At 39.4% G+C, this 25,342-nt stretch overlaps 1 protein-coding gene across 1 annotated transcript; it reads left to right on the top strand.

The window, feature by feature from the left end:
- The first annotated feature begins 3 nt into the window (after positions 1 to 3).
- POP1 (POP1 homolog, ribonuclease P/MRP subunit) lies at positions 4 to 25,164 on the top strand. The gene is made up of 15 exons (XM_032987894.2): positions 4 to 286; positions 2,930 to 3,112; positions 3,952 to 4,127; positions 6,501 to 6,749; positions 7,306 to 7,393; positions 7,694 to 7,869; positions 8,482 to 8,732; positions 8,863 to 8,956; positions 9,736 to 9,847; positions 10,808 to 10,927; positions 17,271 to 17,386; positions 18,758 to 18,949; positions 19,856 to 20,010; positions 20,857 to 21,195; positions 21,981 to 25,164. The coding sequence occupies exons 1-15, from the start codon at positions 166 to 168 to the stop codon at positions 22,639 to 22,641; spliced, it is 3,033 nt and encodes a 1,010-aa protein (XP_032843785.2). The 5' UTR covers positions 4 to 165; the 3' UTR covers positions 22,642 to 25,164.
- Positions 25,165 to 25,342: the final 178 nt, after the last annotated feature.

Here is a 25,342-nt window from a genome sequence, read left to right as displayed (position 1 = left end):
GCTGCGGGCGGCCGCGTGTAGCGGGTGGAGGCCGCGCCGGGGCCGGTGGCCGCTCCCCCCGCCAGCGTCTCTCCCCCGCTACGGAGAGGCTCCCTAGTCCCCCCGCCGGGCGCTCAGGTCTGCCTGAGGGGCGGGTTGGCACCCCCCCCCCGGGCCCTGCCGGAGATGTCTGGGGCGAGGGAGAAGAAGCGGGCCAAGAAGATGAGGAACCAGCCGACCAGCGTCACCCTTCCCGCGGAGTCAGGACCCTTCCCCGGCGGCGGGAGCAGAGCTTGCCCGCCCCCAGGTACGGCCGGGGGATCCTCTACCCAGGGCCGGGGTGGGTGGCCGCGGAGGGGCCGTTTCCCGTCTCAGGGCTGGGTGTCCCCGGCTCCTCGGCCCCCACGGCCGGCGAGGCGTGCCGGCTGTGGGAGCGTTCCAGGCTCTCGTCCCCTGCCCTTGACTCCTGGAGCTCCGGTTCTGTCATAACTCCCCTTAATACACGCTTCTCTGTCATCCCTTCGATTACATGAGAAATCCCGAACCTCCTACTGTGGTTTCTAGACTTAAAATGCATTTGGATGTTACAGCCCATCCAGTGACCTCCCTTCTCTTTCTGTCGGACCTAGGAGCCGCAGGAGGCGGTGGTTTAGCCTGCTGGCCCCATGTTAAATACTTTTCCATCAGATCAGAATGCCCAACCAATTTGCCTTTTGGAGCTTGTGGCTCCTGCATCTGTGGAAGAGTATTGTCAAGAGGCAGCAAGGCGTTTCCCTAAAATGGCAGCGTTATCAGGTCGTTGCTGGAGCATTTTGTGCACAGGTAACCTTTGCAGCTGAAGACTGAAGGATCCTGTCAGCCTGTTTGCCAGATGCTTTTATTCATCTGTGTTTTGACCTGCATCCCGTATGCTTCAATCGGACTTTGATTTCTACACCCCCTGCCCCTCCCCCCCCGCCCCCATTCCGGTTTTTATTTTGTTACCTATATTATTTCTGGGAAAAAAAAAAAAAAAAAAAAAAAGGCATGCCTAAGAACAAGGTCTGTTAGTGTGAGGCCTTCAGAAATTGACAAATTGCATTTTTGTGGTTGAACAAAAAAATGCTTAAGTGTCACAGTGTATTGAGGAGACAGGAGTGCCTAAGCGGACAGAATGACATAGCAAATTATGGTCAGCCCTGTCTGAAGATTTTGGAATATCATTAGAGGAGTACTGCCAGATTAAACCCATTTTGCCAACTTTATTTGTAGCAGGGAACTTCTAAGATTACATGGTTATGTTTTTCTGTCCCGTTGAATAGCATGCATTTTCATCCATGTAAAATTCTTTTGTAACTTTAGTATATTGGTTTCATAGGGCTATTCTGTAGAAACAGGAAAGAAAAAATCTAAATAGGAGTTATCAAACTATGGATCTATATAGTACTTGAAATAATTTAATTTTTTTTTATGTATTAAGTCAGTCATTGTATTCTGAAACACCCTTCCATCTTCTGATTAAAATATTTAGTTTCTCCATTCTTAGTCAAACTTCATAGTGAAAGGGTGCGTTTGTGATATGAGTTAATAGCTGTCCAGTTACCCTGCCACAATTGGCTTGGGCTGTAGGTCTACATAGATTTGCTGACTGAGACACCATCCATCCCGCTTTCCCAGCTATTTTATTCTCCCTTTCATCTCACTGTCTGGACAGTGCTGCTCTCAGCCATGTGGACAACCCAGATGAGGGAGTTGTTCCACAAAAAACTAACTTCTGTTTCTACCCCAGATTATTTTTTCATCTGGATTACTGCAGTTCTACATGATGTGTGGTTGCATTGGGGCTGCAACAACATTGCTGTGAACATAAAACTCAGCTTTATGCTTATCTGAAATGGAAAAAGGAGGTTTTTGCCGGTTTAAGTTCACATAAATTTCATGCTGCTGTAGGTGAATGTGCTCCTGGCTGTTCATCATGCTAATGGTACCATTTTGGGGGCAGTGGGGTAGGCTTCTTTAAGAATCTGATCAACTTCAGAACATTGTTTTTAATCTCTCACCCCATTTCTCCACCTCCCCCCTCCTTTCTTCCTCTGTTCCTCCACTGACCTTGGTGTTCACGCAGCTGTCACAACTCCTCCTCATAAGTTGGACTGCTCGTCACCAGTCCCTTCTTAAATATGTTATTGCAGAGGTACAGCTGATTGCCTCAGTTTTGGTGCAGAAGTGGAGCTGACTTGGAGCTGGTGGAGCTTCAAGAAGCTTCTCACAGGGGGCTGCCCCTATAGCCCCCTCCCCTGCTACCAAAAACCCTACCACTCACTCAAACCCAAGACAGATGGACTTCAAGGCCCTCTTAAACTTGAAGTATTGTCAGGTGCTTATCATCCTTAAAAGGTATTTCTATACCTTAGGAAACTTATTGTAGACTTTAGTTACTAATTTCAATATTGATTTAAATGCCTGTGCCAGAAAAGTAGCTTACTGCACCAACATACATGTATCATGCTTACCTTATTTGTTGCTGTAACAGAAATACATGTAAGTGAGACAAGAATACATTTTCTTAAGGGAAAAAAAAAAATCAAGAGGCAAGAGGAAAAAATATTAACTTTTCTCGTTTGGTACTAAAACCCTGACTAGACAATAGTAAAAGTCACTACTGATGTTGTGTAGACGAATTTTAGTCAGGTCTTTCCTGTTGGGTCTTACAAAATATTGGAGGCAAAGTCTGGATTGAGTACCATTTTCAGAATGTGCGAAAGTTACTTAATCTACTGGAGTCTTGCTGCAGGACAGCAGTATCAAAAAAGAACTTAATTCTTCTGATTTCTGATGACTTTTTCGGGTACATATATTAAATATAGTAGGAATGCACGATGCAGTCTCGTGAGGGAAGACTGTGTGTTGCTATCAGTTACTCAGGCTGCTTTGCATTTCTGTTACCTCTTTTCATCTCTAAACCCTCCAGGAGATGTTCGTTCTGAGCAGCAGTATCAGCAGCAGAAATTTTCGAATCAGTCATCTGGGCCTTCTTACAGAAAAGACCAGTATTTACCAAAAGGGCAAAATAGAGGAGAGAGAGGCAGAGGAAGAGGAGGATGGCAAGGAGGACGCCAGAGTATTTCTGAGGAAATGCCAAAATACATAACAGGTTTGTATATAAGGAAAAGTTCATAATTTATATATACAGGGCAACTTGCTGGTGATTAAGTTTGCTGTCTGTCTTTGGTTTTGTACAAGAGGAAAAATTAGAACTGATGCTATGTTCTTCTGTTTTTCCTGATTTTCTCCAAAGTACAGAAGTGGTTGTGTACTGGAATGAATGACTAGCTGTTGTTCAATTCAGACTTCTGAGTTGAAAAGTTGCACTTACTTGTAACGAGATATACATTTTGGTTTCTGTTTGCCAGCAAAATGAGTACTGACAGTCATCTGCTTTTAATGTAGCCAGTGAAACTGGTTTTGCCCATGGTGTGAGTTAAAGACAACTTTTCATCTAACAGAGCGTTTGTTTAGGAGAGCAGATAAGCTTTTCAAATATGATGGTGCTCTGATAGTAGGTACACTTCCATGAGCATAAAACAAGACCAACCTCTGGATTTTTATTTGATCATTTTAAAACAGCCTGAAATATGATTACTGCTTCCTCTTTTTTCCATGCTGAAGTTTTTTCGTCTCTCAATGCCATCTGAAAACATTGCTACTCTAATTTAATAAAGAAATACTTAATGCAAATAGGACTTGTTGGTTATACCATGCCTGTCAGATTCATACATGGATAAGTATTTGTTTAACCATATCTTAAAACTTCTGAGTATCTAAAGAATTTTAATTTATTCAGTAATAGTATACAGTATTTACTTTTATCCCAAGAAGTTATTAGACTGATGTACTAGGAATACTCTGCTGGAATTCAGTAGTTTACGTACAGCGTCCCCTTCTGTCATTATTGCTGTTTGTCACGCTCTAATGCAGTTCTTTTCATTCCAGTGTCTACCTTTGCACAAGCTCGTGCTGCTGAGATCAATGCCATGTTGAAAGCAGTTGCGCAGAAGTCTTCAAACTCTCTAGTTTTCCAGACTCTACCTAGGCACATGCGAAGGCGAGCTATGAGTCACAATATTAAACGCCTACCCAGGCGGCTCCAAGAGATTGCCAAGAAAGAGGTATAAATGTTTTGGATAGTATTTGATAAATTATATGGTGGGCGTAGTTAATGCACAGTGTTCAGATGTACATTTGTTAATGTTCAGACCCGAGCTTATCTGCAAAACTTTCCTGTGTACCTAGGCCCTCACATTTTGACTGACGTTTGGATTCAGAATACAGGAACACACCAATTTGATGGTAGCTTAAATAGATCTCACTAACCGCTTGGCTTTATTGGACATCTTGAAAGGTTATTAGAGTAGTGATAATAAAAGGGTCCACTGCATGAAGGGGTTGTTCAGGCGATGCCTTGGTCCCAGGAAATCCAGGAGCCCCACCGCAGCTGTAGGGTGCAACCCTGCCGGCCTCAAGCCAGCACAGCCCGTTCATGACCAGCATGATGGCTCATGTGTTACAGTTCAAACATGGGAGGTATGCTGAAGCTGTTGGCAGACGGCGTGCTGCTTAAGACGTGGCTATTTGTGGTTGCACACAAAACACGTTTTGTGGCAGTATCTCAACGTTTAGTCAGAATGCTCCTTTAGTCAGATTGCTCCTTACCCACTGTGACCTTCCTGTGTGGTTTGTTGTTTTTTTTTTTCAATATTTAAAAATTGATTCAGCAGGATTTTATTATGAAATTATCTGTATGTTTGGCATTGATCACTTTGTCTCTAGACACTTCTTAAACTGATCAAGTGAGTTTGCTTAGTGAGTTTTTTGTCTATTGAGGTTGACTGACATATCTCTTGCATTCTGTTTTCCCTTGGAATGTCTTTTTTCTCACGTCCTAAATTCTTTGAGACCCGACTCCCACCACCTTGAGTTCCTGAATTCCTGATTCAGAAATTGATTTGGGTACTTCCACACAAGTTCCTTAGGGTGTGTTTTATTGGATCTTCATAATCTGTATGTCATCTTTTACTCTGGTTGTCATTTTTTTTGGCTTTAATCGTGACAAGGGATGCAATTTTTCCTGTTTTCTGAGAACAGAAGTAAGAAGGCATGGTCTATTTTGTGTAGTTACATATGTGTTCTATCCTTGTTAAATAATCTGTATTTCTTTAATGTTTATTATTGGTTCTTTTGTGTCTTGCTTTTTTACTCCTTTCACATGATAGCCCTTATAACTTCTCTGTACATGCTCACACATTCTCCGATCCTTGTTTCCACTCCTTGTATGATTCTTGGATTTTCAAGATTATTTAATTGGCCCTGGTGCAGGTGTACTTCTTCTGCTATGTCTTCTTTCCTCAGATCTTTTGATGTAGTTTGTGTGTTTGCACAGGCTGTTTTATTTCACGTTCTTTTGCAGCTTGTCTTACCTCCTGTGCTGTTTCCTTTTGTAAAGGTTCTGCCTAGTACTTTTCAGTGTTTGAAGTCTGCTTATTCAAGTTAACTGTTCCAATTCTGCTGCCTTTTCTTCCTTTTTCTTAGATCCTTTATTGTGACAGTTGTCATCCAAACATTTACTTGGACCATCTCTTATCTCCTCATAAGCTTAAAGACAGACATACATTTTTCATCTATGACACCACATCCCTTTTTCTCTAATTGTCTTTCTGAACCAAGAAGTTACATACCAGTGATGCAGTGGCTTATATTGCCTACTGTGTGGTGGACTGATGGGTCTGGGAATCTATTTTATTTTTTAGTGCATTTCTGTTTGATTTCATGGGCTGCCTCAGTGTTTTCTATGCTCTTGGCAGTGATGTAGCATTCTCATTCCTTTGCTATTCTTATAACCAGTGGTCTGTTGTCAGCTATTCCTTGGTGAGCTTACGAAGAACATCCTAAGAAATTTTTTGTGTGTCTTACAGTCCCTATTTCCTTCCAGCAGTTCTCTTCACAAAAAGACAAATCATTGATCGAGAGAGTCAGGCCTTCCTCTCCAGCCATGCACTCACCCATAATAAGTCAGACCTTGACTGGGTATTTATCAAGAATTTGGCCAAGACATCACGACAGTCTTTTCTTGTTCGCTTCTACACATTATAGAATCGTTAGGGTACTACGTGTCAGTCTGAGAGTCCATATTACTTCTGTATGAGGTCAGATCTCCAGGTGTTGCTAATGTCATGTTCATGTGGATGTATTGATGTTGGGCAAAAACTTCAAAGCAGCAAATCATACCGTTCACTGGTAGCTTTCTGAATGTGTGGGGATTTTGGCTTATCCATAGGTTCCAGCCAAACCTTGATGCACTTGTGTGGATGGGGCTTGTTTATACAGTTTCAAAGTGTTAGCCCAAAGAATTATGGAGAACTAACATCAGAATGAAGTATAACTCAATGCTAATGCTTCCTATATCCTTATATATGTCAGCCTTTTTCTTTTACAGAAGTTTGTCCTTTTGAGATTTACTTCAATGTCTTCTCTTTGAAAAACAGGCTGAGAAAGCTGTACATCAGAAAAAAGAACAGTCAAAGACTAAATGCCGCAAAGCTAGAAGGCGCCACATAAATTTGGTAGCAGAGTTTAATCGCAGGCAAAGAAAGAACATTTGGCTGGAAACACATATTTGGCATGCAAAGAGGTTTCATATGGTGAAGAAATGGGGATACTGTTTAGGAAATAGCCCTACGGAGAAGAGCTACAGGGCTTGTTACCGAGCCATGACAAAACACTGCCTTCTTCAGGTACCATGTTTACATCTGTTTTCTTTGTTATTTTGCCAAGGTGAAGTAATCAACTGTTTATTTATAGTGAATATTTCTGTTTCTTTGAAGTATTGTTGTGTCAGCTGTTAATAACTGCTAAGTATGAAATGAGTGATTTCATAATTGTAATGAAGGGTGGTGAGTATCGGAGAGAACAAGATGAACCTTTCGAAGAGTCTTATGGTAACTGTGACTGAAACACTACATTCCGCAGTTGTCTCAAGAGCTAAGAGATTCAGTAAATCCCTGCGTCGTCTTCCTGAGCAGGGTGCTATTGGAGACAAGCACCTTGTTCCGTGTCCTTTTTAGTCTCTTGGTTTGAGAGGCAGGTTGGCCCTTCAAATGAGAAGTGCCTGACAGCTCTCCTATAACTAACAATTCTAAGTTGAAAAAGAAAACTCATTTCTCTTTGACACAAATTTTAGTGAATGAAAAACTACTACTTCAGTGTAAATTGTGAAGCTCTGTCTGGCCTTTCCTTGCGAGGCTCACTTTAAAGAGTTATTCTGACTTTACCACTATCCTGTTGTTTTAGGACTTATCATATTATTGTTGCCTGGAGTTGACTGGTAAAGAGAATGAGCTTCTGAAGCCCCTTGCTCGAATATGTAGCATTGACACAGGTAAAATTTATGTCGGTCAAAATAAAGATTCTGAATAGACTAAAGGATGAACCATCCTTTTCCTTTTTTAATATCCTATCAATCTCAGTAGTAGTAACAGAGTTGATATTGAGTTGTGATTTTGGTTTAAAAACAAAATTAAAGTGTCTTATACTAGGACTAGATGTTCTTATTTTCAGTTGTTTATTAATAAACTAAATGTGGTACAGCATTAGCAGCCCATCAGCCAGACTCAATTTCAGTTTTTTTTGTTTTTTTAAAGAGATCATTTCAGTTTTCAGTAAGTATCTTCTTCTTTAGGATTAACATTTGAAGAAGCTTGTTGTCTGTCTGGAAGATTTGAGGGTTCCCTGAATCTTTACCGAGCAGATCGCTATCCTGAGGATATGCTTGGTCCTGTTACATTTATTTGGAAACCCAGGGATGGGTCTGAAAACAGACAGTTGTGGATCTGGGTGCATCCAGCTCTCAAACAGGTATTTTTTCCTATATAGTTAAACTCTCATTTCTTTATGTAGTGTACATTTTTAACGCTGAAGATACCTTCTGAAAAGTGTCGAAGAGCTGGATACAGTACATGGCTTTAGGAATTAAAAGTTGGAAGACTGTTTCGGCTCTAATGGCATTTTTGTTCTGCAGCTTGTTTTTATTAAGCTTGTACAGAAGGTGCATGCCTCTGAGGTTTTTTAGTGTTTGAGCTTGTTATTTTCTAGTGTCACTTGCTTCAGGATACATTTACAGTGTGATGTTGCTTGTTTCACATCCTTCCCACTGGCACCCCCAACAGGCTAAATTTAGTCTCATCACAGATAATCATAATCAGATATTTAGCTATGAACTTTAAAAAAATAGAAATAAGTAAAATTCTGTGAACCGGCAATTTTTCCTACATTGAGTGAGAATAAATTCTTAGCAGCATTCAGCATTACTTTCAGCTCTTGCTACTAAGCCCTGAACTTCAGCAGAATTAAGTTTATTCCCTTAAATCCATATAGGCAAATAAAATAGTGGAGTGTTGTTCTTAAAACTGTACTTAAGCTTTGCAATGCACTGCTTATCATCCTAATTCAAACTTAATTTTTCTTAAGGACATACTGAGAGAGTTAAAAGGAATTTTTCAGTGTTCAGAGCCTGAAGAAATCTATATTCCTGAGCCTGTTATAACATCAATTCAAGAGGAAAAACAAATGGATGATGTTCTGAGCCTTGGCAAGAAAAGAAAGAAGGAGGATAAAGAAGGAGAAAAAGCTGTGCCAGTCAAAAAAATAATTGGTGATGGCACTAGAGATCCATGCCAGTCCTACTCTTGGATCTCTCAGACTACTGGCATTGTGATCAGGTTTGTTCATAGCAGAGTCAGAAACTGTGACCCTTAACCACTTAATATAGCTGAATTCTGGCTTAACAGAACTGGGGAAAAAATTGTGTGCTGTGTGAATACATTCACCTGAAATTTTCCTCTCTTTCAGTGATAGAACCATGGAGGTTCTCAGGTATCGGCTGATTGGCCCATTATCACACTCTGTCCTTACAGAGACCTTGAAAGCTGCTTCTCTCCAAACAGTAAGGAAATTGGCAGTTTGGGTATTACTGTAATTTTGATGAGGTGTCTAGAATGTGCAAGCTTGTTTTTTCTAGAAAGAATCACAAACTATCTAGCCTTACTTATTATAAAGGCTAACCTGTATATTTCTACTCTGTTAGCTTCTCTATATTGAGCTTCATGAGTAACTGTGATCTCGGGAAGAACTCCTGTCGATTTTAAGCATGGGTAGGAAGAAACTAGAAGCAGTGGTGCTGCTGAGCAGGCTATGTAGTTTCTGCTATAGTAATGTATTCTGCCAAGAGGTCCAGGATAATTCGTGTTCTCTTTGACAAACCATAGGACATGTTTCTTGAGCAGTGAGCTAAAGGGCAAGACATGTCAGGTGTAGGAAACTTTTGTGTTTTCAATCAAAAATGTAATTTCTCCAGGATTTACTGTTTTGTCGACCTCTTGTTACATAGCATCACTGTCGTTTTAATGGTTTTTGTTTTTGTCTCCTGCAGCAAACATCACGAGGCCATGAAATCTCTGGCTTTCTGTAAGAAATAATTAACAACAGAATTAGGAAACATTGTTGATTGCCGTGTTTATTTTTGGAATACAGGTTAAACTGAACATCTTATTGGGGATTACAGTGAAGTGGAGTATAAGAATAGACTGCAGCAGGAAAAAATTATTTTGGTTTGAAACTTGAAGAGGAAGAAAGTGACTGTGGTGGTTAAGGCAAACAGTAAATTCATGCTGATAGAAAATACTGAATAACCACCTGAGTTTAATTAGATGTGTTGTTTTCCAGGAGATGGCAGATTCGGAGACAGAACTGAATAACTGGTGGGTAGAAAACTGCAAGGACTCTGAAAAAGTATCTCTTCATCAACACCAAAGTGCTATCTTTGAGCTGTTAGAAGGTATTTAAGCATGTGGGTGCTGTGGGAGGAAGGGGAATCTCTTAAACCCTAGTGGTCAAAGCTGGCATGCTAATAAGTTGATTTCAATCTGGAAGTGCTTATTTTTTGCTTGATCAAGATAGTAATGCCATTGAGCACGTGCTTAGGTAATTACTGTAGCATGTCAGAGATTTGAGAAATGTTACATTAAGTTTTTTTAAGGGAATTTTAATCCTCTGTATAGTCCAAATTGTTAACAGATAAACTGAATCTTGTTTCTTCATAAACTTAGATTTGAGATTGCTGATGAGATATACAGTCTCATGCACACTCTTACTCTTTCCCCCCATACACACCAAATTAAGGCAGTAAGTTGTACAATATCTCCACAGATAAAATGGTAGGCTCCTGCCCAGAGTGAAAGTAATATACCTTGCTCTATATATTTTTGTTTCTAATGAACAGCTGTATAAGTGGCTGAGTTGTAATGTATCATGAAGTTAACAACATCTCACTTTCTAGCGCTGAAGCAGGTAAGGAACTGCTCTGATAGATCTCACACTATGCTCGAGCTATCCAATGTGAGGCAGTTAAGCAGAGATGAGGTAACGTTTTTAAAAAGCATTTTTAAATTTCCTTTCTTTGGAAGACAAGTATAAAACAAAGGTTGGTTGTTCTTTAAGAGGTATGCCAAATGCAAAAGATGAATTGAGTCTGTAAATTGTATGACCTCACCTCTATGCTAAGCTTAAATGTAATCTCTAACTAAGTCTTACACTGTTGCTGCTGTCTTTTGTTATTGGACATTTAACAAGCATTGGTGAGTTTTCAAAACATGTTAAAATGAGTACTCTGGATGGTTTCTCTGGCTTTCAGTGGTATCATATCCCTGCAAGCAAAAATGCACAAAATAGTAGTGCAGAAAAAGATCACAATTTATTTGGTGGTTTCATGGCAATGTTCATCTGTGTATTTTTAAAGGGATAAGTTCACCGTCAGAAATGCCACCAGGTACAATACTGGGCCTTACTGTTGGAGATCCTCGAGTCAATTTGCCAAAAAAGAAGACAAAAGCCATGCCAGACTTTGAAAAATACCAAGGTAAAATGCCTTGCTTATATTTTGCTTCTTGTGGAATTGCCAAAGGCAAGAGATTCAGTTTCTCTCCGTACTTTTGTTTTCCATTACTGTCATCTACTGATTATCTCCTACCATTTTTCTCTAGCATTCAATTTGAGAATGTTTCCTGCCACTTGCCGCAGCCCCTGGTAGAACAGAAACAGCCTGGAAGTTGCACAGGTTTAGAACAGCAGTTGTGAGGGAGGGACATGCACCAAAGCTGGTCTTGTGCTCAGTGGAAGCCTCTGTCTGACCATACAGATGATCCAGGTTCGAATCCTGGCAAGGCCAACCAGGTGCTAAAAGCTACGTAGTAAGTTTCTGCTCAATATTTAGTCTTCCTGATGCTGCTTATCGCTCCAAGAAGCTATCTGCTGTTTCTGGTTTATAGTCCTACAGCGATGAAAGTTGCAATTCCACTGAAAAGAAAAAAAAAAATTACCATTTCAAGATTAGCGATTCAGATAGCCAATACGCTGGTTATGTTAAAAAAATGAAAGATGCTCGTGTGACTTCTGAAACTTTAATTTCAGTGCTGACTTACAAAACATTTCATTGCAAAATTCAAATTCAGTTGCGTGTGAATGTCCTTGAAGAAATGTGCAAGAGCATATACAGTATACAGTGGGGTTTGTGTACAGTGCTGTGTAGGCATTTTCAATTAGGTGAGGCAGTCTGTGTCCAGTCAACCTAATATGAGAGACATAATAGCCAGCTAGCAAGCAGTAGCAAATAGGACAAGTTGAAGGTTCCAGAGACTTGAAAATACTTAATTTCCTTGGTGGTGTGTTTGCAAGACACTAGAATAATCTAGCCTTACCTTTCGGTTAAATCAGGATGAACACCTATTTCAGTTACTGTCTTTTAGCTCTCTGCACAACTCTGTTATTTGGATTTTCTTACATCCTCCTATTCTACCCTCTATATCTAGAACAGCCTTTCTCCTGTTAATTAGTTCTGCTCAGCTAACTTTCTCATCACTAATGTTCCTGTTGGAAATGCTGCAGCATACATCACCTCTGCTTTGGTTCCTTCCTGCTGAGAAGTAAGGTGAGCTATATAGCACTTGTTTACAGATACTGGTTTGAGCTGGTAGAGAAGTTAGCAATTACAAGAAGTAATTCTGCTTGTCAAGTCTGTGAAGATGTGTTCAAGAAGACAAGATCAGCAGCAGGCATCTAGACATTGGAAATGTCTCAGTAGTTTTTCTCCCACTGGTTGTCTCTCAGGAAGGAGGGCCATGGTAAAGAGGTAATGATGCAAGATAGAGAGTCAAGAGAAATAAAATGCCTATGCCTTTTTTTTTGCTTTGGCTGGCTAGAAATGGCCATCTTCAAGATCTTTCTACTAGGGGTTATTCTTCACTTGCAAAAAATCTTCTAAACCACAAACATTCAGAAAAGCTGGTGTTGCTTTCAGGTTCCTTATTGTGGGTGTTTTTTTTTAGTTTGATTATAAAGTTAAGACTGAATCTGTCCTCTCTGACTTTTATTTGGGAGAGGGAGAAGGTCCTTGTTCATCTAGCAAGGAAAGGTAAACTGCATGATGCCTTCTAACTTAGGTTCTGCTAAAGGACTTGGTGTTACACACTACTAAATAAGTTGAGTAGGCAGAAGGATGAAAGAATACAGATAATACAACTGCCTTCTAGTAGAAAATCAAAAGGACATCATGGTAAGGAAATAGAAAAGGAGAGGGCAGCCATCTACAAGAAATGGTTAAGGAGAGAATAAGAGGGACTGATGGTTCAGCAGGGAAAGTGGCTGCTGTTTTCCACATTTCCCGCCTGAGTGACTTCCTAATGCTGTGTGGGAAGAGTTATCGCATCATTCACAGTCTTCTGCCTGCCTAGCACATGTGAAGTAGGAGAACCTTATGGCATGGTAGTCATCTCTCCTACCTGAAAAACTCAAGGCTAACTGCCACTCCCCTGTCTCCCTCACTGAGTATTCCTAGGTGTTAGTTGGAAAGAGAGGCTATTGTTACTCTCCAAAGACTTGTTCCTAACCAAATTTTGTAGTCGACTGTGACAGCTACTACCTGTGCTGTATCTCTGCCTTAATGGACCTTCTTGTTCAGGTAGTTAAAAGCAGAGAAGTTACATTTTTTTTAAATGCTTCTAGAAAATGCATTTTTATGTCTAATCTATTCTCACTATGCAAGCATTGTGCTTTCTTGCCACTATTCACTGTTTCAGGACCCATTATAAGATCTTCCTGAATTCTATCAGTTTAGTTCATAATCTCCTTGGAGCATGGGGTCTTGTTGGATATTTCACTTCCTCTATACACCAATTAGAGTTATTCCTTTTTCCTATAAGCCTCCTTGAATGCCTGGCTGGTTTGCAGCAGTTAAATATATGAAGGAGAACCTGTTGACGGCCACTCAGTGCAAAAGAATCACCTCTAACTGAAGAAGTCTGTAAGCCACAAGTGGCTAGGAGCTGGCGGAGTGAGGAAATGCAACACTACGTACTGATTCTAGCACCGTACTCTTCCCCAGGGCGCTGTTACTGGCCACACTTGGAGTCAAATTCCTGAAATATCTGGCAAGAATTTCATCAAAAGCAATGTATTCCCAAAGATTAATCTAGTTTGACTTAACATTTTTACCAGCATTTTTCCAATAAGCTCTGTCTCCTTATTCTCCTGGTTCTTTCGCCAAAAGTGACCCAGGAATGGAGACTGTCTTCTTCAGTTTTTTGAAGAGCAACAATTTGTTTAACCAAAAAAGGAAGGAATTTAATCATGACATAAAGTATACATCACTACAGCAATAGTATTACCAACATTTCCACAGTAACACCCACGCAAAAAAAAAAGCTAGACTTCTCTTAAGATCTGTAATTCAATTTGGGTGGTATTAATTTGCCCCTTCTGTAAGAAGAAATCTTTTTATGAGCCTTAGAACTACATAAACTTTCTGAGCCTTGGTTTTGATGTAACCTTACTCAGATGTGGTAATACAGTGAGTTGATCTTTAAGAAATGTTAGTAGTCATTCTTTTGCCTTAATGATGTGTCATGTTGATTGAGCACTAAAAAGGAACCTTTGCTGTATTCCACACTTTTTTCCCCTTTTTGTTTCCTGGACATTCAAATAGTGTATCAGGGTTAGTGTTAGTAAGATTGAAATGGCACTGTGTATGTTAGAAGATTCTGTATGTGCTTTTAGCCTCTCTTGTTCTTTAAAGTTGTATAAAAGCTAACTGATTTTCTTAGGAAATCTTTACTAAATTAAAGGTGCATTGTTTGTCAAATGAGTGAATAGTTTAAGTAAGTTACAGCCATCATCTTTGCTGGTGGATTGTCGTACATGCAATCTGTGACATGATACACATCTGTCCATATCCCTTTTTTTTTCCAAAATGCTGTTCTAAGATATGCCTGTAGTTTTTCCCCTGTGAGTGACATGCTAACAGATCAAAGGTAATTTCAGTCTTTCCAAGTTACTGTCAGTCCTGAATGCATATGCATGTGTGCAAGCTGTGTGTTATAGACACGTGCTGATGGGATTTAATCAAACAACTGTCCACATTTCTTCAGGCTGGGGAATAGAAAGTTTGTGAATAAATCATTTTTTACTGCCTTCTTAGCAGGTTTATGCCTTCTGGAAGTCAAGACTCCCGGTAAGCAGCCAGTGCTTACACGACTGCAAATTAGTACTGTTCTTTTTCCATTTTAAAGTATACTTCCAACATTTTAATATACTTTTCCTGTCTTCTATGGGAGAATGCAAATTCCACTGCCTTAAAAATTGTTCAACATGGAGTATGGTGGAGCTTTTAAATGATCAGTGAATGAGATGCATAGAAAGAGAATGCATCATGAAAGATAGGTGAGCTAAAGTTCCTTCTGCAGATGCAGAGCTTGAGCCCTCTCCTGTAAACACCCCTCTTGCAGAAGTTTAGGTATCTGGCATCAGTTGTCCTAGTACCACACATGCCAACATACTTATGGCTCTGAAACTGCTCCCTAGCAGTGTTCATATTTTTGCTTTTTCTGCCATTTCGTCACAGAGGGAAGGAAAAATTTCAGTTAGAAGAACTCTTAGTCTTAGGCCTGTCTTCTAAGAGCATTAACATACTCAACTATGCAAATCAGAACAACAGCTTGAAATGGAACAAAACCTTCTTCTATCTGCCTGTGTTGTCTAAGCACCAACCGCTGACACCAGCAGAAGTAGCTAATGTGCTGATCGCCGCTGAGATTTGTGTGCTTAGTAATAAACCTCCCTATTTCCTATACTAGCTCTAACATCTTACTTCCACTATCATCAGCCAGTTACTCATCAGTAGGGTTATTTCCCCAGCAGTCTTAAAATGTGGACAGAAGAAAACAGGAGAGAGGTAAGAAATAACAGAACTGGTGTGAGGATTTGGGACTGTGATTTGAATTGTAGTATGCTTGGTAGAGAGATTAAATTCTCCAAGTTCACTGGGGATCAAGGAGAAAGAATGTACCAAGTTAGAGAAGGATATTTTAGTGTAGTGAGGAGGATATTGGATGGACTGTGGTGATGGAAAGAGACTGACTTAAAGGCTTTCTAAAATGAAAAAAAAAAAAAAATCATACCATTACAATTCTTATATTCTATAAAGAACTCCGAGAATATGACAAGGATAGACTGCCTGAACTGTAGTAATAGAAAGCGGTAAAAAAAAAAAAAAAAAAATCAGAGAAGGTTACAGTGAATAATTTACAGTTGAAGGAACTAGAGCATGTTTAAATAATTCAGCATAAAGAGACTAGTGTTCATGAGTGCTTTCTGCACAGAACATGGAAAAGTCACTTTCCTTACCTTTTGTTTGCTTGTAACTATGTGCCCTTCCCTCTTGGTTATCTGTAAGTCATGAAGGAATTCCCCACCACCACTACACACAGTTTTGTTGGTGTCTTTCTGATTCCTTTGAGGCATTGGTAATTGCTGTATCTCCAGACAGAATGTGCTTTACCTCTAGGAGCATTGAGCTCTTCTAGGTTCCTGCTCAGGTTCCTGTCCTTACTTTTTGATCCAAGAAGGAATTCTTCTGGCTTAATTGGCATGGAATTGGCAAGGATTTCCTTTTTAATTGTATCATTCTTAATTTGAAGGAATGGCACCCTAATCTGGCAATTTCTTTAGTTTTTCTCCCTCTCACAAAAATATAACTCATCAGCAAGAATGCATAGCAAATATCAGCTTAATAACACCATCAAACTGTCAGGTGTGTTGCCGCATTTAATATTTCTTTTGAAGGATTTTGCAACTCTGAGTAATAGGGACATCTTAAAGATTACAGATTTTAAATAAATAATTATTGCAATTACGATTGATGGTACCTATTGTGTTGTTAGTACCACTGAATAATCCGTATCTTCTGTGCTCAAAGTCTTTGTCAACTTTAACTGGAAAAATTAGCCAAATCTTCTTTTGAAAGACGAAGTGATTTAAAAAACAAAACCTGACACATTATGTTCCTTTAATATGTAAGATCTTGTAGATGACAAAATGAGCAGCAGTCCCTGTAAGTTTTAATCACAGAACTATTAATAAGTTCATTGTATTGCTTATTGGTAAGAATTATTTTACTTAAAATATGGATCAGCATGCATTACAGTACTGTACACAGAAGGCTTTTAATCCATAGATCTCTAAAAGTATGTATACATTTTCTCTTCTTTGGTTACATTGTGAAATGGAAGAAGAGATAGGTTATGTAATACTTCAACAATCAGTTTTAAAGCTAGAAGTGTTATTTATCTTCAGTAGTGCACACAACTGTTGGTTTGTATAGACATAAGCAAAGAATAGACCCTTCCTTGAAGTTCAGAGCTTGAAAAGATTCTTAGTGGGAAGCTAGCGTTTAAGTAGTTTCATGCTAGTCATATCTGTAAAAATATTTCCTGTATGTACATTTCTTAAAGGTCATCCTTGCTTCTCTTACAGGTTTACTTAGGTGGACTTTTTTCAGTCTTTGCAACATTGCTGTTTCTAATTTCCACCAAACCTGTTGAACTTCACACTGAAGTGAAAAGTCAAATTCTAGAGTATTAAAGTGGCACGCTAAAGATGTAATTTACATTGCCAAAGGTGATGTCATTTGTAATAAGAAATGCCTGTAAGAGAATGCGAGGTTAATGCTTCTAAAGCTAACAGTTTATTTCGTATTTTGTGTTTGGACAAACATGTGATAGTAAGATACAGTGATGCTTGTTAAGCTTTTAATAGACTGTTTCCTTAGTTGTCTGCTCATTGTACTTATGATAGTGGAGTGGGTTTGGTAATTTGATACTTAAGCCACAAAAATTGCTTGCATTTTGTTTGAAGGTTCTCTTCTTTTTTAGATAATGATAAAGTTAGGCAGCTGTACCTGGAGGGTGTACCTGTAAACTGTGCTCACAGCTTTATCTGGGACCAGGACATCTGTAAGAACGTCACTGAAAATAAAATCTCAGAGCAGGTAACTAAGAAGGTGGATTGCCATGAAGAAAATGGCTAATGGTCCATAGAGCCCACAGAGCAAGACTCTTGAAACTTACATAAATCCAAGAGCAGTAGTTTCCTAATGTCATAGTATCTAGCTGCTGAGTTGAAGTGTTTATTTTGCAGCCTTTGTGTAATGTTCTTGCACAGCCATTGTTCATGATTCAATTAAAAGAAAACTTTATTTGATTGTCTAAAGGCCTAAGTAGCTGTAGGTTTATTTATCAGAAGGGTTTGGAATTGGATTTTCCTACATCACCTTGGCTCCTGTGCAGCAGATAAAAGGGATGAAGTGGCACAGAGAGGCTGTGGCCATTCACTCCTCAGTCATAGCCAGGATGGTTCTCTTGACAGAAGAACTGCAGACATTGGAAGGAAATAAATCCATCTGGTTCTGAACTACAAAGCACTGTGTTGTGGGTGTTCTCGGCAGTAACCTGTGATTTGTAGAGAGCTTTAAATGTGCTGTTATAGGTTTGAAATATCCTATCTTGACATTTATGTTGGCTATGGAGGAGCAACCCATAAAATGCATGGGTAAAAAGGTGATTTAGTTACAAGGGGTGATAAACTTTCAACACTGTTGTAGTAAGAAAGAGAAAATATTTGTATGGCTGAAACATATCTTTAAATAATCTTGTTATGAAAGTTAGTTTTGTGTTTTTTTCAAACTAGCTGACATAGTGTAAAAAAGCAGAGTACTTACAAAATATTACACTAGTGCATAACAGTTATCAGGACAATCTCTTTGCATATGACAGTTCTTCATGCTGTCATCAAATGTAATGTTTACCTTATAAAACAGCTGATGCAGAAGGGACATGTAAAGAGGCAGTCTGATGGTCTATTTTTTAATAAATGTATTCTTAATATGCTACAATGAAGTATAACAACTGGTGATTGACAAAACCCTGGTGCCAGCATGCTTTATGTGAAACTGTTTTGTGACCAAATGTTCTTCCCATCTCCCTGGATGTAGTTCAGATTTGCTCCATGTATTGACAGACTGTCTGTAAGCACCTGCTCAGTCTAGTCTTATGCAGAAATCTATAAATATCAAGTTGCAATACTTGTTTTTCCTCCTTCATCTGTGCTGTACATTTTTTGCTCTGAGTTTCAGTACCTGCTCTCCATCAATGTCTATGGAAGTAAGAAGGGGAAAAAAAGGGTGCTTAGTACTTTTTTTCTAAAACCATTTTTCATGCTTCGATGAAGGTCAGTTCAAATATGTAGCATATTACTAGTATATTTTTTCTAGTTATAAGCTCACTTCATCTTTGCATCTTGGAAGGGTATCTGGAAGAAGGGAAAAATGGTTACTAACTTATGGGAAATGTCTCCTCCTCAGGAATTAAACTGTATGAGAGCTCAGTTACTGGTACCTGGATCACACCTTGATTTGGGTCCTTGTGAATCTAAGATTCCCATACTGTTGGTGCAGCAGCCAGGGAAAATGGCTGGAGAAGATCGACCAGGATGGGGGAGTGGCTGGGATATCTATCTCCCAAAGGGCTGGGGCATGGCTTTCTGGATTCCTTTTGTAAGTGACTTTCATTCCAAATTGCAAGTAAATATGACAAATTATATAATTTGGTTCAAAATCATTGATTTTAGAGAGTATACTTCACATTGTGTAACCAATTCACAGTTATAGGATCAAAATTCCACTTTAAAAGAGGGTGTATGAACATGGTTGATGACAGAGGCTTGGTCTTAAAATCTTAAAAATAAACAATAGCTTTCCATGTCTTCCGCTGGGTATAACTGTGCCCACATGGCACTCTAAAGCAGGAAATCAGAGTGGGCAGTAAGGAGAGAAAGCTGATGCTATAGCTCTTTGGGTTTGTGTTCCACAGGCGCAGGCCTCTAAAGAGAAATCATTTGATGCCTGATACTAATCCATTTCCAGCTTGGCTATCTGCACCACTCTGTCAACAAATTGGTTGCCTCTGATTTGGGAGAGATCTTGAAACACAAAGTTTGAGTTAAAGTTTAAACTTGAATACTCCTCTGGTGCTGTTTGGAGCATCCTGCTTTTAATGTTTAGATGGCAATTTTAATATCTTTGTGCAGTTAAATTTATGCTTTCGAATGTGCAGGAGGATTAATTGCAGTGATACCTACTGTACAGTTAAAATAAGCTGGGCAGTGACTTGTCAAAGTAATATGACATTCCTGCAATGTACAAGCTCAGAACTTGTGAAATTCTCTTCAGTTTTGTTGATAGTTTTTCAGAAGTAAATTTAAAGAGCATGACTAACATTTTTGTTTAAATGAGCATCTAATCTGTGAAAACCCCACTTAAGTTTATTTTTTTTGAAAGCTAAAGTGACAGACTTCCCATTTTCTAAGGCGGTAGCTTCTGGAGCATTAATGTTTTGTTTCATTTAGGAACCGAGAATCAGTACAAATACTGATTTTTTGGGGGTTTTGGTTTTTATAACAGATATATCGAGGTGTAAGAGTTGGTGGCTTGCAAGAGGCCTTAAAGCATTCTGAATATCAGAGAACACCTCACACTCCAAATGATTTCCCAGACTGTCAGGCTGGAATGCAGTTTGCCAAAGAACTGGAAACCAGTCTTCTTGAAAAATTCAAACGGTAATATCAACTTAAAAATTGATTGCAAGAATGAAAAAAATGAATACTAAAAATATTGCCTTAATTATCTGTTGTGTTTGTTTAGACTTGGACATTTATTTAAAAGTTTGTTGACTTGGACTTTTATGAGAACTTTCGCTAGTGTTTCAAATCCTAGTATTATATGCAAAAAAATAAAAGAATCCTAGATATTTAACAGAAAAACTCTGCTAGACAGGGCATATAAATTAACTAAAACCTTCTGTTCCCAGAGATATCTTCAGTTGTAAGGCTAACAATAAAATAAAGCTATTTCAAGCTCCTCTAACAACAAATGAGAGATGAAGTAGGAGAAGGCAAAGGCAGAAGATCAAAGTATGTACTAAGTGTTAAAGAATAAAGTGAATTAAGAGGTATATTTCACTGTCTACTTTTTAAATACCAGGTATTCTGAAGTTTGCCTTCATTTTCACTACAATAAACACAGAACTCTTAACCATGAGTATGGAGTAGCTGCAAGTGTCCTCTGCACCAGCTGGTGTTGGTTTCCCTTCCACTTAGGAGGGGAAAGTAGAAGTTCAGAGGAAAAGCTGGTGGCATCAGTCACAATAGATAGAAATATTCAGCATGGCTGAAAGATATGGTGGTCAAAAGTACAGCAGTGTTATCTAGAAGTATAACTTCAAAATTGTTGTTCAATGAGATTACAAAAGGAATGCATAGTTAACTTCCTGTTCTAAATATTCGGATTTGAAAACAGAAAACATTATCAGATCATCAGGAAAAAGTAGACAGCCTTTTGAAGTGCTAGGGACTGAATAAGGGCCCAGGAAACAAATATTCTTACCTATTTGATTTATCATTTAGACGTCCACCTGCAAAAAGGGCAAATTATGTCAAGCTGGGCACTCTGTCCCCTTTTGTCTGTCCTTGGGGGCAGCTGACAAAGAACTGGGAAGAAAGAATTAAAGCTTCAGGAGAACTTGTACATCCGTCTTCCCCACACCCTGAGTGCTGCATAACTGAAGGGCATAGCTTTTGTGACCTCAAAGCAGAAGTGGTCAAAGAAGCTTCCCCTAAGACTGGTGAGGTAGAGGAGACCATGGAAATAAGCTCTGAAGGTGCCCTGAAGACAGCGGATGTTACAAGCACTCAAGAATTTGGTGAGAGAGGTGAAACTATGACAAGTGACTTTATTGTTCTCAGGTATGTCAAAATGATACATGGATGTGAGATGTTATTTCTTTGTTGGGTATTATTGAATTGGGCCTTGATTATTAAGATGAGAGAATTATTCGATCCAGATATGGTGAGGAGATTAAATACTTTCGTCATGGATCAGAATTTGCTGTTGAGTGGAAGTCCTGTTTTTCCCCAGCAAACTTGGTGACTAGATAAAGTAAATTTCATAAATCATCATAAATTTAACACTTGATTTTAGTGTGTTCTTGGAGTTGGCATATTCTGTCTGCTTTCAGGTGGGTGAAGCTTTCAGAGCCTCATGTTTGTGCTTTTAAAACTGTTGCTGCGTAAATCATCTGGCATTCTCTTTTCTGATACATCATCACAGGTGGTTCTTGCACTACTTAATAAGGTCTACAAAGAAAACAGAGAATCCCCTGCTTCCCAGTGCAACGCATGAGGGCAGCAACAGTGTTTGGAAAGTGCCTGAATGCAGGTCTTTCATTTTTGTGTAGTTATCAGGGGAAAAAAACATTGGCAGTTCTGAACTGCTTTGGAGCATTTGTGATTTAACAAGTTTTGGGGATTTTAATGAATAATGTTTCCTTCTGAAGTAATAGCCTCACACATGAATCCCACTCGCCCATGTTCTTTTTGTGCTAAGAGTGATACAAATACCAGCTTGGAAGGTTACAGAAATCCCCAGAGCTTTTTTTAACCATGGTCTTGCAAATATGCAGGGCACTGGATTTCTGTTGTACTGCTTGTTAATAACTATCCTTGATGTTTATTTTAAATTTTTTTAATAGGAATGAGAAACTACTAATGCAGTTATCAGCCTGGTGCTATCCCACTGCTGGAAAAGATCGGCGAATCCGCCTTATTTCTCGACTGGGACAGAAGGAAATGACGGAAGATGTCTTTTTGCCAATCTTGATGAGCTACCCAAGGGCTCTCGTATGGGTCAACTTGTCTCTTTTGAGAAAGGGGAACCCGGAATTACACGCCATGATTTGCATCCCAACAGAAGACGACTTGCTGCATCTAAGCAAAAACAAACTCTTCTGTGGTCCTCAAGAACCCAAACATCATGACATATTCAAGCACAAGATACAGAAACTAAAAGAGGAGAAGAAGAAGAAAAAAAAGGATAACATGAAGGCTTTAGAAGGTGACCTTCCAAACATTCCAGATCAGGAAACAACTGAGGAGCATGAAGACCTCATTCTTGGTCTTTGGTCAGACACTCTCCCAGATGTTACTTCTCACTGCTCCAGAACTCTCTTGGGATATGTCACTCGAGGGGATTTTTCATTGGCTGCGGGATGTGGGGAAGCACTGGGTTTTGTTAGCTTGACAGGGCTACTTTATATGCTACACAACCAGCCAGCAGATAAAAAAGGGCTAGTTTTGTTAAGAACTCCAGCATCTTTACAGTACAGATTTGCAAGACTTACTATTGAGGTTTAAGAATCATTGCAATGCAGTAGAATGCCAAAAATACCAAAGAATGTCTGTTTTGTCTTCTGTGGCCTTTCTGATCTGTTTCAGATTTGAGCAGATTCTGAGCCCCAACAATGTCTTGAGAATTCTGAATTAATTAAAAAGCTTTGTAGCATTATTCATGAAAATAACTAAGGCTTAAACAGACCTAATATTACTTTTGATGTCTGCATTGCTAAGGATTTCTAACAGTAGCACATTCATTATCACGATCTTTACCTCTGGAGAAGTGTATTGTTCATTTTTTACTTCAGAGCAGTGGATGCTGTAACAATACACAGAAAATCATTGTTTTCCTTTTAGAAGTCTTTTGGTCAGATGAATTGTAACTTTCCAGTGCACTTCCACATGTAACTGCATGCGATCTGGACCCGTGTGTATAGCAAGTGGCTTTTCGCAATTCCTCATGTCTGAATACACGCGGCTGCAGTGGAACAGAGCTAAATAGAGAAACCTAGCACAGAAAGCAGGAGGGTGCTTACTGTGGTAGGAAAGCTCTGTGCTTAAATGAAATGCAAATAAAATATAGCCCGGCTATATAATCTTGAATTATAGAAACTGGAGCTCTTAAATTGGAAAGGATATCAGTCTCTCTCTAGTCTGAGAGAGAACTCTATTTTTGAAAGGTAATAAGCCTTTCAGATGCAAATTGCTGTTGGTGTGTCAGCATACATTTTCTGTTAATAATAGGGGATATTTTGGTTCCTTAAAACAGGAGATTATTTTTGTATGGAATGTGCTAGGAATGTGAAGGTTTCTTCATGTTACAGTATGGTTTATGAATGTTGTTCAAACAGTCATAAAACTTGTATGCTAGAGGGGTGAAGGGAGAAAGGTATTTGATTTGACTGGGGTGGTGTGGGTTGGTGTGTCAGTTTTGGTGTTTTCTTGAGGTTTTTTTAATGATAGCCTTAAGCTTCTAGCCATTATTGAGTCAAGCAGCTTGAAAACGAGTTTACAATAATACACCGTAGTTTAGTAGCAGCATGATATAAACATGCCAGTTGGTAGAATTACCCTTGAAATGATCATGTACAAATAAAAACGTAATCTATTCTTAATTTAGGAGTCTACTGACTAAGCTTGATTCTTTAAGAAATTAAATATGGATTAGTTAATGACTTCGTCTTTCTAAGTGTCAGTATGCAAATTAATTCCCTCGTTCACAGTTTTGTTTGGAAAAGTCTTAGGCAAGTAGATTAGTGTTGGCTGGAGTGTTGTCGGAGGAAGGATTTAGAGGATCTTACCCCCCCAATTATTAAAATTTAGGGCCATTGTTAGATTAAGTATGGCACACACGTGGGGAGGGGGCAGATCTCGGGTCGCAAGGGAAGTACTGGAAGTGGGGCTGGATTATTTGTAAAGTCTTCAGAAGACCGGTGTAAGAATGTTGTGCCGGTTGGCGTTACAGAGGCGCGTGGGATGGAAAGATTCAGCCTCCAGCACCACTTGGACTACAGCTGCATGAGAAATCATGCTGTATGGCTCCAGCATCACTCACCTTTGCTGCACCTGATAAAGCAATCGTGGTCCCAGAAAGGTCCCGAGAAGCATCTGCGAAAAAGCCGGCAGATGGCCCCAGAGGAAAAAGCTTGGTGCTGCGCGGGGCTGGGATTCACACGCCGCTCGCCCGTGTGACTGGGAGTGCTGCAGCCTGTAGGTAGGTGTGAATAAGGAGCCCCTTAAACGTTACAGCCTGGCTGCTCTGATCAAGTTCTCTCGTGGTAATAATCCTGGATTTAATGAACCTTTTGAATTGCGAGCCTGACTGAAATATTTCTAGGATCAGAGTTTCCAGAGCTGTGCTTCATGGGAAGAAAGGAGGAGGGGTGATGTTTATATGTTTTTTTTCCCCCCTTGCCCTCTCTCATCTTAGTAGATACATATTTTCTTGCCTCACTAGACCTGGCTTGTATGCGAGAAAGAAAGAGGAGAAGCCCCCCCACCCAAGCTATCATTTTGTTCTTTTCTGCCTGTAGATCTTTCGTTCACTGAATCTTTCCCAGGTTTTTATTTTTTTAAAAAACATCTGGAGTCTTTTTTCTTTTCCTCCTATTGGTAATTTCTGCCAGGTTTTCATTTTGACACTTCCTGTTACTTTTCTTTGATTTTCATTCTCTATTTCTGATTTATGATCCTTGTCTCTGGTGAGCCAATGAACAGAAACTGGAATCCAAGTGCATCCTGTTCTGTATATCTTGTAATATTGTTACACAGTTGTTTTCCTTTAAGTCAATGATTTATGCCTTAAGACTTCACTCTCCTTGTAAAACGTACTGCAAGCCCGGTGAGCTAAAAATGCTCAAAACTCTCAGCCAAAGTTTGTCAGAAAAATACTGTGACTTTATGTAGCTACAAGGAAATTTTTATCTGTTGTTGGGATTTCCAGATTTTGAGCATCTCAAGGGTGACTTAGTCATAAGAACTGTGTCAACACTTGATAATCAAACTGTGGATAATTAAACCTGTGTTATCTGTGTATCATCTGGACAGTATGTCTGTGTTCATCATGTTGAATCAGATGTAGTTTGCGGCACACATCTGTTCTTGGGCTGTATCTTAGTGCAGTTACTACCCATTGGTTAACTGCCCCCGAGAATCTGGATCAGCTCCTGTGGGCTCTGATACACGAGCATTTTTGTGAACCCAGGAAGCTCTTGCCCAATGA

The sequence above is a fragment of the Tyto alba genome, unplaced genomic scaffold, assembly GCF_018691265.1.
Source record: "Tyto alba isolate M040663 unplaced genomic scaffold, T.alba_DEE_v4.0 Super-Scaffold_9, whole genome shotgun sequence".
In the NCBI taxonomy this organism is placed as follows: Eukaryota; Metazoa; Chordata; class Aves; order Strigiformes; family Tytonidae; genus Tyto; species Tyto alba.
Note: the sequence above shows the minus strand (reverse complement) of the source record. Positions and strands in the feature narration are given on the sequence as shown.